The 19,098-nt window shown below is 39.2% G+C and overlaps 1 protein-coding gene across 9 annotated transcripts in view; it reads left to right on the top strand.

Moving 5' to 3' along the window:
* MYO1B (myosin IB) overlaps nucleotides 1–19,098 on the top strand; it is a 153,912-nt gene that overhangs the window by 71,338 nt on the left and 63,476 nt on the right. For all 9 annotated transcript variants that reach the window (XM_042445911.1, XM_042445910.1, XM_042445905.1 and 6 more), the window contains 3 exons: nucleotides 2,631–2,735; nucleotides 6,375–6,421; nucleotides 10,953–11,016. In XM_042445911.1, coding sequence (XP_042301845.1) covers nucleotides 2,631–2,735; nucleotides 6,375–6,421; nucleotides 10,953–11,016 — 216 coding nt within the window. The remainder of the gene's footprint in view (nucleotides 1–2,630; nucleotides 2,736–6,374; nucleotides 6,422–10,952; nucleotides 11,017–19,098) is intronic.

Here is a 19,098-nt window from a genome sequence, read left to right as displayed (position 1 = left end):
TGATGATGATGATCTTTGTCTGCTGGCAAAAGGGGAGCTGGAAGGGGGCAAGCCTATCCTCCTGAAGAAGGGTGTCCCAGAGGGTGGGAGCAGCCACTAAGAAGGCCCTCTCCTGTGTACTCATCAACTAAATCTGGGATGGTGGAGGGACTAAGAGAAGACCTTTCCCTGAAAATATCAGAACTCTGGCAAGTTCATATGAGGAGATAACAGTCTTTCAGATACACTGGTACCCCGGGATACGAATGCGCCGCGTTACGAAATTTCCGGGTTACGAAAAAAATCCATTAAAAAAAACTGTTCCGGGTTACGAAGGTTATTTCGGGTTACGAAAAAATTTTTGGTGCTTTTCGGCGCTTTATCACACCAAATCGCGGCTTTCGCTATTAGCGCCTATGGGGCTTCGGCTTGCGAATGTTTTTCGGGTTACGAATGGCGCTGCGGAACGAATTAATTTCGTAACCCGGGGGAGCCCTGTAGTGTGGACCTAAGTCATATACGGCTTTATAGGTAATGACCTGCACTTTGAATTGTGCCCAGAAATGAACTAGTAGCCAGTGAAGCTGTTTTAAGAAAGGAGGTGTATGCTCCCTACAATTGGTCCTTATCAGCATTTTGGACCTGCTGAAATTTTTGAACAGTTTCCAAAGGCAGCCCCATGTAGAGTGCATTACAGTAGTACAGTCTATCCCAGTGATGGCGAACCTATGGCACACGTGCCAGAGGTGGCACTCAGAGCCCTCTCTGTGGGCACACATGCTTTCACCCTAGCACAGAGTTTGCCAGAGTTTCTTACTAGAATGCCAGAGGGATGTGACACTTTGCAATAAATAAGTGGGGTCTGGGTTGCAGTTTGGGCACTCGGTCTGTAAAAGGTTCACCATCACTGTTACTCTATCCCATCTTTTGTTTTATCAAGATCCCAAGACAGCTGATCAGCAATGTAAAAATAGATTTATACACACACACACACACAGAGAGAGAGAGAGAGAGAGAGAGAGAGAGAAATATGTTAAATGAAGAGGTAAAGGAGCAATAAAACCAAATTAATTGTATGAATTAGTCTAGGTACCCCATGAAAAAAAGTTCAGTTTGTCAGCAATTAATAGTGAGGAAGCCAGACAGTTCTTCTTCAATGATACAGACTTCTACAGTATGGCTCATCCCATCAAGAAAGCCCTGATCCATAAGGCTTCTCAGATGCTTCACTAAATAGGAAAGCTTGATACAAGTATAACAGTTTCATACCACTTTAACTGCCATGGCTGTATTCCGGGATGTGTAGTTCGGTGAGTACATAGCACACTCCTCTTAACTACAACACTACAGCTCTCCGACAAATGAATCTCACAGGATATAGACAAAATAGTTGAAGTGGTATCAAATTGCTATTACTTTGTAGTGTAGATACTTCCAATGTTACATGTAATGCACTGAAAACTGTTACTTTTTGCTGGGGGTAATGAAAAACATTGAGTTTTGATGCTTTGTAAATAGTTTCATACTGGAAAAAGGCAATCTTTGGAAAATCCTGATTCCACTTTTAAAAAAAGATAATGGAAGCATTTTGAATTACATATTGATCCTAGCCAGGAGATGGTGAATTTGATACAAAATCCAATGTATAAAATGCAGTTTACTCCTGGATGATCCTTAAGACATTTAATTGTCATTATCAATCGATCAATCAATACCATTTATTAATGCTTAGACCAAAGGCTGTTTGCATGCAAAGTGTTAAAATACGATACAACATGTAAGGGCAACATAATAAAAGTACAACATCAAATAAATTAAGTTACATAACAATCTTGCATGTAAAAGATTTAAAATTCAATTTGGTTAAACACATAAAATATGAACAATAAAACTATAATTAAATGAGAGCATCCCCGGAGCAATAAACAGCAATATCAGCAATATAGCTTGCCTGAATTTTCATTGCTGCCAGGGCAAAAAAAAGAAACCATAGAATCAGTGATTGTCATGGTGTCCTAATTTTCATTCACTCATTTGTGTGCTTCAGTGCTTCCTTAATGGAGTCTTAAAACAACACTTGTCAGAATGTAAGGAGAGGATATGTGTTGTTCAGGGAGATCAGCAGATGGTTAGGCTTCTACCGTCAGGCTGGAATTCATCTTTGCATGACAGATAGTTGGGCTCTGAATATTTAGTGGCCTTTGCTTACCCGTTTTGACCTCTTTGGTAGCTGAGGAGAATAAGATTTCATATTTCATCTTGATTCATCAAATGCCCTTTCCTGGGTTCAGCAAGTAATCAAAATTTGATTCCAGGCTTCAATATGGTCATTTGTCTTCTCTGTGTCAGAGGTTTGGATGGAAAGATATGATATAAAATGTGATGGCTAAACTTGCACAAAAAAGTTATCATGTAGTTTTTGTCTTGTGTGACTTTAGCTAATATGTTGCCTTCTACTACCCCAGTTCCTGAAGTCTTTAATCTTACTCTGGTAGAAGCGCAGTGAGGGGTCAGAAGTAAGCATTGTAAACAACAAGCTTAAACCTGAAAAATGCATTACGTCTGATTGGTTCATTCTGGAATTTGTATTATAAATGTAATACTGTACTTCTAACTATTGCAAAACCAACCTTTTTTCCCTAACTTTGTAGAGGCCAGCAAACTGGTCATGTCTTACGTTGCAGCTGTTTGTGGCAAGGGAGCAGAGGTTAATCAAGTAAAAGAACAGCTTTTACAGTCTAACCCAGTGCTTGAAGGTAAGATCTGACTAATTAATGTTGATTGATAGCTTGCAGTAGTGACAGTTGTTGAATATTCAGCAGAAACCTTTAGATTTCTGTGTCACATTAATTATTTGGCTGGCAAACATTTATTATAAAGATCCACTTAAATAACTGATTTCCCAGTTCCCACAAATTAATTCTGTGTAAATGGAAGAGAGGTTTTTAAAGACTTGTTCGTGTTCAACTCTTTCTTTACCCCAATAGCTCACACTGTTGAATATTCTGCCATAGGAGAACTTGGTATGTTTTGGAATGCATTTCCCTTCATACTGTATGACCTGCTGAAGATCTAAAGAAGTAATTTCAGATTGTGTTATCTTAAAGAATAATGCAGTCCTTTGGGGAGGCTCAATATCTTTAGAGAGATATTTGAAACAATAGCTCTCTAATACCTTTGTCAAATAGCAGATAGTGTGCATATGTGCATACACATATATAATGTGTGGTATCTAAATGTATAAATCTACAATTGGCCTTAGCTAAACTGTGAACAGGCAAGTTAGCATTTAAACTTTCATTTTGGTTGTGGCTTCTTGTACCAGTTTGAAAATTACTCTGCTGTGGAAAAACTACTTCACTGGAGGGAGGGTTGGAGTTTTGGAGTTTTTAAACTGTAATTTTAATGGTTTGATGTTTTATTTATACTGTTGGAATCCTCTTTGATTCCTTTGCAAAAAGCGGAATACAAATAATAATAATAATAATAATAATAATTATTATTATTATTATTTTTGGGAGCTTCTCAAGTGGTTACATTTTTAAATGGCTTCCATGTTCACTCTGTGAACAGAATTCATAGAATGGCAGCAATGTCTTTCTTCTGAACTTGAGAGTGATACATTCACAATGCAAATTAGGTTCACTTATTTAGAGGCAAGACTCATACAGAGGCTGATTGTTGCAAGGGGTGATAAGAAGACAGCTTAGGCAAAAAGATTGACACCTTTATGCAGTGCAAATTATGTAGAATAGATGGGAAGCTGTGTGCCTCAATCTTTAAAAGTTAAAATCCTGGTGATCAATTGTTTTCCCATGATTGTGGAGCTGAGGGACTATTCTCTGTTCCTTTCCCAAGCATTCAGTCATCAGGATTCTAGCTTTTAAAAATCTACTCAATATGGAGATATTAAAACCAAGAGGAGTGCTGAGTATGCGGCATGTAGCATAGCTTATGTACAGGAACCATGGGAATATGTGTTCAAGTGTCTGTTTCTGTGGCCATAGTATCTCTTGCTGCATCAGGGCATGAAAATGTAACATCTGTGAAAAATGTTCTGGAAAAATATATTCAGCCTAGTGTCAAGGTCATCACCTACAGTGAATAAGTGGTGGCCCAAAGCATATTGCCCTCCTGTTGCAGTTTGACTTAACAATTTGTATATTGAGACACCATACTTTCTTTTTCTCTTGGTTTCTGTAATTATTTCAAGGGCAACCAATTCTCTTCTATTAGTTAAGTTGTCTTTTATTTCTGTTTGAAACCACATTGCAAAAATGTCCTAAGAATTTTGCTTGCTTAAGTTACCAGTGATTATGCTCTGAATTCCAGCTACATCAGATGAATATGTGAAAACAATGAACTTATGGTGAAACTGAAGAACTCTTATAATGGCCCATTTGTATTTGCTTCTGCATTCATTTATAAATGATCCCAGTGTTTAGGCCTGTGTTTAATGATATGCAGTCGAGAGACTGGAAAGATGATTTATTGCATACATACTCTGCACTATGTAAAGTTTTCAGAACAGTTATTTCAGTTTTTATGAACTAACACCAACAGCACATTCTGCAGTGTGGCTTCAGGGCTCTGTTCCATGGGAAGTCTTGAAATGCAAATTTATTAAAGCAGAAACAACATTTTTCCACCCACCAAAATATACACTTGACCTGAGCATGGCTTATATGTAGATGGGAAAGCAGAGCAGTGCACCACATTGGTCTGCAAAATGGATGCCTTGACACATGAGACAAGAAGTCATCATTCAAGTCAAAAGAGTACAGTTCGCGCTTTGTTTAGGCAGGGATCCATTCTGGACTCCTGGCTTATGTTTGAGCCCCATTTAAATGAATGGGGCTCATGCATGCAGCAATGCGGTGTTGGTGTGCGCACCCCATTTGTCCCTATGGGACGCGCCGCCCCTTCCTCCCCATGCAGCTTTCAGCATATGCTGAAAGCCGTGTAAAGCACACCCGTGTATGACGCGGGCGCACTGTATAACCAAAAGCATTAATTCTGCATGTATAGTGTGAATCACAAATAATGTGAAGTGGGACGACAGTGAGCAAATATTTTCTTCTGTAGCTTAAACAAAGAATGGATTAATGATAGTCTGAGAGTGATTCAACCATAAGGCCTAAACATGGTTTAATGCTGAGTGAGTGAGCAGTTCAGATATTTCTCTGAAGATGCCAGCCACAGATGCTGGTGAAATGTCAGGAAGAAACTCTTCTAGAACATGGCCACATAGCCCGAAAAACCCACAAAAAACTATGGATGCCAGCCATGAAAGCCTTCGACGCCACAGTTCACAGATCACTTGCTCATGTGCCCTTCCCATTCACTCCCCTTGCTTTGATTTCTTTTTTCTGAACCTGGTTTGAGCCAAACCATAGTTTACACCCTTAAATGCAGGATCAGAAGCCAGGATCAAGATCTGGTGTCTACTCCCAGCTTGCAGAGCAAGCAACATTCCTTTGGATGAAATATTGGAACTGAGGTTGCCTTTGGTGGGAATTACCATATGCCATTAAGAAGAATGTATGTGAGCATGAGAACCAGCTGTTTGTTCATATAGTGATAAAACACAGTTTGCCATTATATCTGAATGCTTCCCCTTTCTCTGGCCAAATGTGCAGGACTATCAGATAACTCAATACCAAGGTCTCTGAGGAGCTACATGGAAGTCTTTCCCATTTCCACATAGAGATGTTGGAAAGTAAACCTGGGACCTTCTGCAATCCAAGTCTGTGCTCTGAAGGTGTTACAATCCTGCCTCTCACTGTGCACAAAAGTTGAACACACGGAGACTTGTCAGTCATGTCCATATCATGACTTGTCATTTCCCAACCCATCTCTGTAATTCTAAACACTTGGCAGTAGTAGACTTTATGACCAATAAACACATAGAGTGTGAATGTAGTGTGTAGTATGTTTCTCCCAATTCTCATTTTGGAGAACAAGTTTTCTATTCTTCTCTGGCTCTCTTCCAGTATTGTGTATGTGTGTGTGTGTGGGGGGGGGGAGTGGAAGTTACAGAAGGTGGTCCAAATCCAGCTTGTCTTCTTAAGTAGAAACATTATGCTGGTGCACACTGTTCATTACCAGTTTATTAATGAACAAAGCAGCTATATCCTGAGTGCATTATAGTTTATTTTAATAACATATTCCATAGAGAAAGTAATGGCTTTAATGTTAAGGGTAGTACTTGCATTTGTTTCAATGTACATAAAAATGCTTTGAATTGTAACTCGATCATCTGTCACTTGGAAATATTCAGCCATTAATGTTGGCACCATCCCAAAGTAATATGGGTTCTTGCAAATTGGCTGAGCTCTAATGTTTAGACATCTGTTTATTTTACTTTATTTCCTCTCTCTTTTTCTCCCTACCAGCTTTTGGAAATGCCAAAACTGTAAGAAATGATAATTCCTCAAGATTTGTAAGTATCTATTTAAATCATACTCTCTCCCCCCAAAAACCCAAAAACCTTTCAAGAGAGTCGACCTATTCTACTGAAACTATAGAAACTACACTAGATTGTAGAATTAATGTTCAGACTTGGCTGTCTGTAGCTGTTTTAAGGAATTTTTCTGAAAGCAAGGCAAAAAAAAAAAAAAAAAGGTTGTTGTACAGTATTATTCAAGTAAATGTTTTGAACATGAGGATAAGGAGGTTATATCCTTCACATAACCATACATTCAAAGCTTAAATGATGCAAGATGAGCTTATGTTAAGATAGGTAGATCCCCTCCCTGCCTGTAAGTAAGCTTTTTTTTTTATGAACAACAGACCAGGTGAAGTAAAAGTCGCACATATTTCCAAGATTGTAATATACAGATAACAGATAATAGGAATGTTAACACTGATGCAGTCCCTCTGGAAACCTAGCAGTGTCAAGCAATTTTGTTCTGACTTGTTCTTACTGATAAATGTTTGGACACAGCTAGTAATATTGTAGGAGTTTTTGCCTCTCAGGAAAAAAATTTGAAACAGGATTGGACAGGTCCTCCCGGTTGGACAGCCACTTTGGGAACAATAATATTTGAAATATAAAAGAATATGTACCACTAGATCTACCTCTTGGTTGTTGTATGTGTGACCAAGTCACACTTGTAGAACCATATAGTTTTTGGAATGAAACTTCTCAAAGTCTGTGTGGCAACTATAGCAAAAATCCTCATATGTGTAGATATGCTGAAGCCAGTTTGATGGATCAGGGCTTCTGTGTGGCTGTACCTCAGTTGTAGAATTTCTTTCTATAGGAAGTCAGGATTTCTCCATTTCTGTTGAGGCTCCAGCATATGCTTAAAGTAGCATTGCTCATCTGGTCTCCAGTTTCAAGGATTCTGGTAGCAATAATGTCTTATAGACGGATATTTTGCCCAAGATATTTTGTAGCTGTCATTGGCGAAATGCAGAAGCAAACCAGTGGCCAATATAAACTATATGAATCTTAAGCCAAAATGTAAAGATTGCCAACCAAGCCCTTACAGTGAAGGCAGATTGTCTAGAAAAATAGTGTCCAAGTTTAGGAGCACATACTGGGGAAAGCAAAAGCTCATGAAGAAATTGGGATTGAACACTATTAATAGCAGAGGACATCCCTTTCATCCATGAGTGGGCAACTGTAGAAGGCTAGGGGGCTGCTTTAGCCCATCCAGGAGACCTTGGGCAGCTACACCTCTCAACCACAGCAGCTTATTCTAAATAAGAAAAGGGAAAATAAAAAAATGACTCCCAAAGTCCCTTATTGCCCTTCTCTTAGTACAAAGCAGGACCTTCAGCATGGCAATGAAAACACTGTGGAATTCTGAAACCCAAATATAGGTGAAGCTGTTGGAAATCTACTTCATTATGTGCTTATGTGCAGCTTACTAAACATTGTTTCAGTATACTTTAGGCTGTAGACATTTGTCTTATATCTATTGTCACTCCTCTCTTCCCACACAGAATCACCTAGAGTTGGCCTTTTTTGGGGCCAGTGGTCAGCACCCTTAGGCTCTGGACATGACCCAAACTCCACCAAAGCCCTTTTTAGTGACCTCCAAGGTGACCTGACCCTGTTTCTCTCTTCCTTACTGTTGCTGCCAGATTTCCTGAATTCTCTAGTGGGAAAACAGGGAGCTGCAGTATCCATTTGCAAGTGATGAGCAGTAGGGTTATTGGGAGTGGGGTTAATTTAAAACACACACACAAACACACAAACCCTGAACCTTGTCCTGAACCAACAGAGTTTTGTAGAGAGGTGTTGTAGAACCTTTGAGACTAACTGGGAGAAAGAGGTTGGCAGCATGAGCTTTCATAGACTTCAGTCTACTTCCTCAGCTGCATTTGAGGAATGCATCTGAGGAAGTAGACTTAAGTCTACTAAAGCTCATGCTGCTAATTTATTTCTCCCAGTTAGTCTCAAAGGGGCTACAAGATATCTGTGTACTGATTTTATAGACTAACACGACTATGTCTTTGAATTCAACAATACAGTTTTGTCATTTCTGAACACTGTTCCGTTGCTTAGTTCCCCACTCACCTTATCAAACCCCCTATCTTGTTTTTAAACAGTCCAATTTTTGTCTTATCTACTTCGGGACAAAGTTCTTATCATTTCAATACAGCATATTCTCTCTCTCCCTCACACACACACACACCAACTCGTAAGAACTTTCTCACACACACCAGCTCATAAGGACATATATACAACCATATTAAAAACCTGAACATAGAGGGCAGATGGGTTGTGTAGTATACCATTCCCAGGACTGTTTCTATTGTCATTTGCTTTGAAAATATAATGAATTTGAGCTTTTAAAGCTTTTAAAATGGTTGTGGAGAGTCTTAAGAGAGAATAGTATATTTTAGGTCAAAAACATGCCTCTACAGTTTTGAAACTTCACTGAAAGCCCTTACGAGCTGGTTTAGATTATTAATGTTGCGGCTTGCCCATAATCTCTTCTTTGATACAGGCTTTACTGCTGTTGTCAATGTAAATAGAAATGCCTTTTACCCTTGCTTAAAGTAGCTGCTAAGCAAATAAATTGCAGTAAGGCAACTACTGAAACAATCTGTTCTGATGTGGAAAAGCCAGTCAGAAGGGCAGGAGGCTGCAGTTGTACTGTGGACTAAGAAACAGCCATGGTAACAGGCCATATAAATAGTTAAGAAGAGGAAATATTATTCTATAATTTGCAAGTTAGTTGAAAGACCTACACTGGCTGCCAGTTTGCTTCTGGGCCAGGTTTAAGATTTTGATGTTAACCTGTAAGGTCCTATGCAGCTTGGGACCAGGATACCAGAGAAAAATCCTTCCTCTTCTCACTCTAAAGAACTCTTCCAAGTCTACCTACTTTATAAATTTGGTGGTACTGCAGCCCCCAAAGCTTTCATGGGAGGGTTCAATGCAGTTCCTCTGAGTCTGGGAAATGAACCCTAGTACAAAGATTAATTAATAAACCTAGGATAAGTTCTGTCAGGTTGTACTGTAAATGGTAAAGAGCACAGACAAAAGATCACTATCTTGTTCTAAAACTGATTATTAAAATTGGCTTTAAGGGGTGTGTGTGTATGTACGTGTGTTTTAAACAATGGTTTCCAGTATCTTATTGTTTATTCCTTTGGAGTCTTAGTGGACAGAAAAGCAATTACTAGATTGCCACTAAGCTGAAGAAGAAACATCTAGTAATTGCAAAAAACATGAGATCAAATCTGGATGTTTATTGAAGACATTCAAGCCCACTTTCATATTTATTTTAAAAAATAATAAATATCCCCTAACGCACACAGCATACTGAGGCAATGAACAGAAAATAAACTATTCTATATACCAGTATACAATATAAAAATACAAGATAACTGAAAGTTATTCCAACCCAACCCAACTGGCCAGAGGCAGATAATCAAAATGACACCACATATCATCAAATGCTCAGGTGATTTTATGAAAGATGTCTAACTGGCAGAGAATATGGCAAATTTATAATTGTGTGGGGCAGTACTGGCCATGCTGGTGCTGAGATTCTAGGAGTTGTAGTCCAAAGACCTAAATCCAGTTGCTCAACTCCATGGCAGTAGTCTGAATCAAATTATCAATTTATACCTTGGCAGCACTTCAGTAAATCACACTGATGGTTATGTGAAGGACATAAATTCCTTATCCTCGTGTTCAAATCATTTATTTGAATAATACTGTACAACAACCATTTTTTGCTTTGCTTTCAGAAAAAGTCCTGCTCTACTTGAGACTAATAACTTGACTTGGGTCCAAAAAAGTTACTTTTCCAAGCCCCAATTCAAACAGGAGAGAGAGCCTTTTCTGTGGTGATGACCACTTTATGGATAACAATTTCCACAGAAATAAAATGTGTCAGTTTTGATGAAGTTTAGGGCCATGCAGAAATCATCACAGAAAAGGCATTCTCTCCTGTTTAAATTGGGGCTTTGAAAAGTTACTTTTTTGGACCCAAGTCAAGTTGCTAGCCTCAAGTAGAGCAGATCCACTGCATCAGTATGGTTTACTGAAGTGCTGGCAAGGTATAAACTGAGAATTTGATTCAGACTGTCATTCAGTTGAGCAACTGGATTTAGGTCTTTAGACTACAACTCCTAGAATCTCAGCACCAGCATGGCTAGTATTATCCCACACAATTGTAAATTTGCCATATTCTGTGCCAGCTAGACATCTGCAAGATGTAGCACAACCAGAAAGGTCTCTACATAGCAGCCAGGCAGGCTATATGTTCTGATGATTTTGGCTGCAACAATGCTACCAATTTCAGTGGTGCAACTTTAGCCCTGGTGGTGAAGGCAAGACAACGTAGTGGGGCTGTAAATACAGCATTTGGGATGTTTTTGTTTTTCACCCTTCATTTGTTCTTACCTACATGTATGAAGATAATAGAATTCCCAGTGCAACAGTTTAAAGATGTCAGGCAATTTTTCTCCTTTACATAAATTCTTCCAATCTGTTCTCCTCACAGGGAAAATACATGGATATTGAGTTTGACTTCAAAGGTGACCCACTTGGAGGAGTTATAAGCAACTGTAAGTACTGGCATAGATTTTAGTGTTTTGACACAGTTTATGACTTCCAGTTTGCTATGGAGATGGAAATGTAATTTATTGTGATGAGTGGCTGTGATAATTCCTCAAATTTGTAGTTTGCAAAAAGGTTGGAAAAAATGACAAAATTATGTTGTGTTTAGAGATGGTAAAACCAAACGAGTTACACATACTGCTTTTCTTAAGAGCTCTGCAGCTCCAAATTATAAAATGTATATAAGTTAGTTTCAAGTGAAGCAGAAAACTGGGGAGAGGGATGTTTAACCTCTCCCAATCATTTTTTAAGAAATTCTATGATGGAAAATATGTGGAATCTGAAGGACAAAATTTCTCTATATTGTTGTGAAATTATGAGCTGCAGTTTTGCCTTTTGATTATTGAATTGTTTTTTTAAATTAAAAACTGTTTAAATTGTTTTTGATTGTGCCCTACTCAGAGATCTTTATTTATAGGGTGAGCTAGAAAGATTTGGAAAAGATGAAGAAAGAATTCAGCTGCTCAGCTTTAGGATAACATTAATTCTGGAAGTCTTTGTCACTTGAGCTATCCTGGTTGGACCTTATTTTCATTTCCACTGGACAGTCAGCATCATAAAAGAGGGAGCTGTTAGTAACATCTCTCTGGCAACATGTTTGTTGTAAATTTCTTTCTTTAGGCTCCTAGCCATTTTTTTAGTCTGACGGTGTTAGAGAATTGGCGAAAGTAGATGGCAGGAAATACCAATGAATTTCCAGTGAATTTCCTTATGCCAGTGAATCTTCAGTGAATTTCCTTATTCCTGCCCTGGATAAGGGCTGCAGTACATGTATGTGAAAGGTAATGTAGGCCCGTTATAGACGGGCCTTTAAGTACGGACTCAGTCCGTACTAGGGTTAAAAAGGGGTGTCACTTCCGGACGCCCCTAACCCTAGTACGGACTGAGTCCATACAAAATGGCTGCACCCTTTCCACATGGGGGCCGCCATGACGACATCACAACCACGCCACCTCTATACGGGGCGGCGCGGACGTGACATCGTCGCTCTGCATCAGGGCGCTTAGTGCGCCCTTTCCACAGAGCAGGAAGGAGCTCCGTTTCGGAGCTCCTTCCTGGTTTGCGTCACTGGGCGCAGCCTTTAGATGGCTGCGCCCAGCGATGCAAGGGAGAAAGGGGCCAAGTGGCCCCTTTCTCCTCCTCCCTGCCGCTGTGGGGTGTCCTTGGGGCTTGAAGCCCCAAGGACACCACTTTCCAGGCTGCGGGGAAGCGGCCTTTTGCCACTTCCCCACAGCCTGGAAAGTGGTGGATCGGGGCCTTGGAGGCTGCTGGTCTGGCAGCTGAGGTCCCAATACACTGGGGAAAGCAGCGCCTACAGGCCGCCTCAAAGGGGCGGTCTGTAACGCGCCAATGTGATTGAAAGATGGAACATTCTATAAGGGTTATTCTATGTCTTTTAGTAAAATTGTATTTCTGTCATTGTTAACTGCCCTTGAGTCAACTATGGATGAGACATCTCCAAGACCCCTCCACTTGCTCAGGTCCTGCAGGCCCAGACCCTTGTCCTTCCTGATCGAGTATGATCATCTGGCATGGGGTCTGTTTTTCTTTCTATTGCCTTCCAACATTTTTAGCATCATTGTCTTTTCTAATGATTAATTTTTCCTCATGATGTGACCTATGACAGCCTCAATTTAGTCATCTTGACTTCCGGAGAGAGTTCTGGCTTGATCTGTTCTATAACCCATTTGTTTGTCTTCTTTGGCCATCCATGGTATCCTCAACAATCTTCTCCAATACCACATCTCAAATGAGTTGGTTTTCTTCCTATCGGTTTTTTTCATTGTCCAGCTCCCACATCTGTACATGGTGATGGGGGAATACAATGGCTTGAACTATCTTCACTTAAATGTTCAGCATTATGTCTCTACACTTTATGATCTTGCTCATTTCTTTTATAGCTTCCCTTCCCAATCCCAGCATTCTTATTTCTTGACTGCAGTCACCATTCTGATAATTATTTTATTTAAGGTTTGGGAACTCTTTGACTTTTTCAGTGCTCTCATTATCTATGGCGAATTCTTGTAGATCTTCCATGGTCATTATTTTTGTCTTCTTAATGCTCAACAGTCATCCTACCTTGTATTCTTATTGAGTATAAAGTCATCTTTCTTTTTCCTCTCCAACACTATTATTCCCAATGTTTTTAAAACTTTGCTCAGCACTTCAAACCCTACTTTGATATCTCTCTGTTTCTTTTTAATGCTTTGATTTAAATTCTATCTTTTGGCTGGATGCTTGGAGGAGAGGATTAATGATCCCGTGGGATCCACCTGTTCAGGTGAAGTGTGTGTGAATAAGAGGAAAGTGGAGAAATGAATGGGACTCAGGGGTGTGTTCATATAGGAAACTGTATGATTCTTTCTGGTATCAGTGAGAGACAGTGATAGCACTGTCTCTGTTTTCACAAGTGAGTCTCACAGAATTCAGTAGATTTTACACCCCAGTCACTCACTCTGAATCTGCCTACTTGCTCTATCTTAGGATAAGCACAGAAATAACTTTTTTAAATGTCCCTTGTTTCCTCTAAAAAAAACCCCACCCTGGAGTGCTTCTATTTTATCCTGTGAGCGAGAAAGAGAGAGCCTGGGCTCAGGTACTACAGGGCTTCATGGAGTCTGAAGCTAGATGTTGTGACAGGGTTTGAGAGGCAGGGAAGCTATGGTCCTTTGCCGACCAAGGACCAATGGAAACCTGGAGCCAGCCTTCCAAATTAACATGTATCTCAGACCTGTGCTTGATATATAAATGGTGTCAAGGGAGAAACATAGTGGTAAATGAACAATAGCAACAATTTATGTGCTTCCTTTGCACCGTATGCAAATTATGCTGCTCAAATTTGGTGGAACTATCTGCTTCCTTGCTTGCTTCCTCAGATTACTTCTGTCAATCCTTTAAGAGCTACTCACAAATGTTCGTTTTGTATAGCTGGTTTGTAATTGAACTTTTAGTAGTCTTGTTTCAGTAAAGCATGAAGTCACCAGTATAAGTTGCTCTTTTTTAAATTTCAAGATAGGAATTTATTAACATTGTGGAATTTACTGAGTGTCACTGAGAAATAAATTCTCATTCTCTTACATACATTTCTCAATGGAGTAACCCCATGCTTAAGGAAAGTAATGTCATCTCATCTTCCGTCACTCGCCTCCAGGCAGATGGTAAAAACTGGACCCTTTGATCTAAAAATGTCAGTCTCATTGGGGGTTGCCTTTTAAATACATTCAATGTGAAATCAAAGAACTGGCATTCCCTTTTTAATGTGCTCTAGTGTAAAGTAAGAGTATTGAAAAAAAGAGTTGCAGTGTTCAGTCAGCCTGTCAGCAGTTCTGTAGATTTAAAAAAGTGTCTTCAGATGAGGTTTGCAATTTTCATGTGATTTTTTTTCCCCATTACAGTTTTTAAACACAACTATCTTAGTTTAACAAAACATCCTTTATTGGACATGAAAATTGCCATTGTGGCTTCATGCATCCTTTTCCCCCTTCCTTCTCTTTTCTCCTGCATGCATTAATATGGGGGTAGGAAACATGTAACCCTCCAGATATTGTTGGACTGTAACCTCCATGGCAGGGTCATCCATGCCATGTATTTCCCATTTCTATATATGCTTGTGAAAACTGGACAGTGAAAAAAGCTAATAGGAAGAAAATCAATTCATTTGAAATGTGCTGCTGGAAAAGTTTCCTATGGATATCGGGAACTGCTAAAAAGACAAATAAATGGGTCCCAGAGCAGATAAACCCTGAACTCTCCCTAGAAGGCAAAATGCCTAAACTGTATTATGGACAGATTGTGGAAAGACAGGATTCATAAGAAAAGACAGCAGTGCTTGGTAAAGTGGAAGGCACTAGGAAAAGAGGGAGACCACATTACAAATGGATAGGCTCAGTCAGGGAAGCCATGGTCCTGAGTTTTAAGACTTGCACAGGGTCTTGATAACTGGGTGACTTGGAGATCTCTCATTTATAGGGTTGCCATACATCAAAGTTGACTTAATGGCAGTTAACAAGAACAATCCCCAGCAGTATAGTCACTGATGAAAAATAGTGAGACTTGCAGCCCAGTAACATTTGGATGTTTGTATATGTCCCACTTATCTCTACATGTAAGATTTCTGGGGTTTAAATCAGAGCTTTCTCATTGTGTCTGAATTTACAAGCCAGACATGCAATTCATCACTTAATCCTAATGTATTAATTTTATTTCATTTACCTATCTTTATATACTGCTGAGATGGAGAAAATTTCAAAGCAGTGTAATAAAACAGAATAAACAAATACACAATATATACATAGTCAACTTTTTCTATTTTCTAGGTATGTCGGGTTGAACTAAAAGGAAAGGCTTGCATGAACAGATGTTTTTAATTCTAGATTTGCAGGCTTGTTTAAATCTCTGTTTCCTAGCTCAGATATAATGCGAAATCATAGTTCAGCACAAGACAGAAATCATGCAAAAAAAGGGAGTGCATAGATAGATACATTACTGATTTTCAGTCAAAACAATAAAGTTGGTGCTTACTTTTTTATTGATGTGCCTTTACATTGCTTTTAAGTCAGTTGTGTTTAAAAATGACTATTTGTTTAATTGTGCTTAATATTACAACCTTCTGGGTTTATCTGTACCTTCTGAAAGAAAATCTTGTTATGAGTCACCCTATTTTACTGATCCAAGATTATTATATTTGAACCTAGTTTATGGTGCTGTGGGACAAGCAAGTGATCAAGTTTTGAACATGTGAGGATATTGTACTACTGTGCAAACTGTCTTATTTGTTTTATTGAAAATATTCAGATCTAAGTTTTTTAAAATATTCCTTACATTTGAGTAGTAATAAGTCCTAGACTCACATGCAAATATCCTGTGGGTAGTCAGCCCTAGTCTACTTGATGCCAGCATAGAAGACCGTCTGGGAACCTCATGTATGTGGCCTTGATTTTCATGGTAGAAAAAAGCTGGGACAAAAAGGCATTAAAAATGTCAAGCTATATAACTTCAGAATTGCTGTTAGTGAAATGAAAGACCTTGAGGCAGCTACAGATCAGTTCTCTTGTGCTCATATCTGTCCATTCATCTCAGTGGCCTCTCTGATTCATCTATCAGGTTATGCTTTTGTCCTTTCCAGATTATCAACTGAGAAGGAGAAAGGAGTGATGAAGTACAAAATGCTGTTTTCTTCAGCTGATCAGAATACTTGCATTTGTGCCCTACCTTTCAACACTATAATGATAGACTAGAAAATAACTATGCAGCGATGAGCAGTAATAGCTGTTTAGAAAGCTTCTAATCAGTATGGATATTTTCACAACAGTGAACAGTACAAGGCTGTAATTAAGCACCAAGCCCATGCCTTTTTCAGAAACATGAAGTAGTTTCAGTTTTTGTCTATCTTACAAACCAGCTTAATCTCCTCCTTCCTTTCAGGAATGGAGCAAGAGTATCATGAAATAAATGCCACAGATTGTTTTTTAGGAAAGCAGACAGTTATTGTCAGTTCAATTACAGCTATGTGTTGTCGAGATTAGAGATGCTTTTACTTTTCTATCAATATAAACCACATACAATTTTGCCTACAATTCATTTTATTGCACTTGAAATTGATTTCCTTCACATATTGCAGTCCTGAATGAAAAATTACAGTGTACCCTTGAATGGACTTAAATTTTGTTTTAAAATTCACTGTGACAGGAACAAGTTAGAGTAACAGGAAGGAAATCAAAGGAAATATATATATATTTGCTCCACATTTGGAGATTCTCGAAGCCATTCATAGACCCTGAGTTAAGAAATATTCATTAACACTCTGTAAAGCTCTCTTTCAACTCCACAGTGCTTTCTCTGTTTACATTGGGTGCTCCAACAGCTTGAAAATATCTGTCCAATAATTATTGTGCTATGAAATTCATATTGTTTTTCTATGCTGAGCGTTCAAAAGCTTTAAATGCATCTTAGCTGGTTAACGCAAGGATCATTATTTCATTGGCTCACTGTCCTATTTGGAAGGGTTAACTAAGCTGTTAATAATACTATCATTTCCTGCTCCAGTACAGTTCTGAATTTGCTGCTACTCTGCAGAAGAGGCATTAATCCTTGGCAAGGCAATGCTCCTTTGTGTTAGATTTTCCCCTCCTCATTCTTTCTTAGTAGCCCTTTGGGATGAGACACATGTCTTGGAAGGAAGTGTGCGGTTTGTCAGGCTGTAAGTTTATATTTAACCTTAAGCTCATTGGTCTGCCATACAGAGAAAAAGAAAGAAAGAAACAAAAAGACTGGTTAGCCAGGATGGTCCCTACTGTGCAATGGAAGAAGAGGAAGTAGCTAAAAATAACTGTTCCTGGATCATTGAGAATATATTATGCTAGTGACATTTTACTTCTTGCCTGCGATGCATATGTATTCCTTTTCCCAAATGTGCTTCATTTTATAACTGAACTGAAAAATGGGGAAAGTTAAAATGTATGGTTTGTAAAAATACAAAATGTGGGTTGTAGTCAGTCTTTGTAGTGGGTCTTTACTTGTTTAAAGACAGTGTGGTATAATGGTTTGTGTGACTCTGGAGACCAGGGTTTGATTCCTTGCTCAGCTTTGGCAACCTACTAGGGGACCTTAGACAATTCACATGCTCTCAGTCCCACAAAACCCCATGATAGGGTCACTCTAAGGTGGAAATGACTTAAAGGCACACAACAACAACAGTGGCTTTGAGCTTACACGGAAGGCAAGCCCCATTAGAAATAATGAGGTGTGTACCTGCTCTGTGCGCCACTGCGTGCACGCGCCCAATTATTTCCTATGGGGCTTGAGCATACGCTCTTTTCCCCATACGCAGGGGAGTCAGGAATGGACCCCCACATATAGGGAGAGCAGACTGTAAGTCGACCTCATGTATAAGCCGAAGGCAGGTTTTAGGACCAAAATTATGGATTTTGCCGTGACCCATGGATAAGTTGAGGGTAAAACGTGGAGGCTCCTTCAGTGTCTGTATGTGTACTATACTGTAACTACGGTTTTTCGCTTTAGGGTTTGTTTAAACTTTGGTTTCAGCCTTTACCCAGACAGCGACGGCCAGCGTGTTCAGTAGAGGGACTCTTTTTGTCTAACAGCAATTAATCACTATGGAGTCTTTCTGCTTGGCTCAAGAGGAAAATAAACTGCTCTGCTGACTGCATGGGGAAATCTGAAAGAGCTGCTATTACATTACCATACTCCCCATAAATAAGTCAACCAGGGATTTTGGGGTCAATTTTTGGGCATAAATTTTTAGACTTATAGACAAGTATATACAGTAGGTTGTTGATGACAACTTACCCTCATTTCTAGGTTCTGCTAGCTGGTTCATATGCTTGGGATCTCCAAATGGGCATAACCTAATCCTTTTTCAGGCAAATTTGGGAATGGTACTTGCTTATTACAGTAAATATCTTGTTTCCTGCCTCTAACTACTTTCTGGAAAATTTCTGTAAGACTATTTGTCTTTGGAAATTGTTAATTACGTTAACTTCTCTCTGTTCAAAATTTGCTCTGAAGAGAGTCAGAGAAAGAAAGAGAACATCTAAGAGAACCAGTTGAACAGTTCAGGAAATTGTTTATTTTAAAGACTCCGGGGGCATGTGAGTAATTACATCCAGATTTGCCCCTATTATTTTTATCAGTTGATTCTTGCTGCAAACTAGAACATTTGGGCTGATCTTAGCCCAACTCAAGCATGAGATCCAGAGATGTTTGAGGAAAACGGAGAGATACTGCAAAATTCCTTTCCCGTGTCATCATGTTGAAAGGGGGAGAGAAGATATACAAGCCAAAAGGTAGTATGGCTGAAAGGCAAGTAAATTACAAGATGCAAGACAGCTTATGTCTGGTGCAGTATGCTTATGGTGCTCATATAAACTATGATCCAGTTGTCTGTGTAAAGGAGGATTTTTTAAAAAAACACCATAGATCAGTGTACTTTGTTGGTGAACACATATGAGCCCATAGAATGTTGCATAGAAGCAAAGACAACCAAGGTTTCTGTTTTAAACACGTGAGTC

The sequence above is a fragment of the Sceloporus undulatus genome, chromosome 1 (assembly GCF_019175285.1).
Source record: "Sceloporus undulatus isolate JIND9_A2432 ecotype Alabama chromosome 1, SceUnd_v1.1, whole genome shotgun sequence".
In the NCBI taxonomy this organism is placed as follows: Eukaryota; Metazoa; Chordata; class Lepidosauria; order Squamata; family Phrynosomatidae; genus Sceloporus; species Sceloporus undulatus.
Note: the sequence above shows the minus strand (reverse complement) of the source record. Positions and strands in the feature narration are given on the sequence as shown.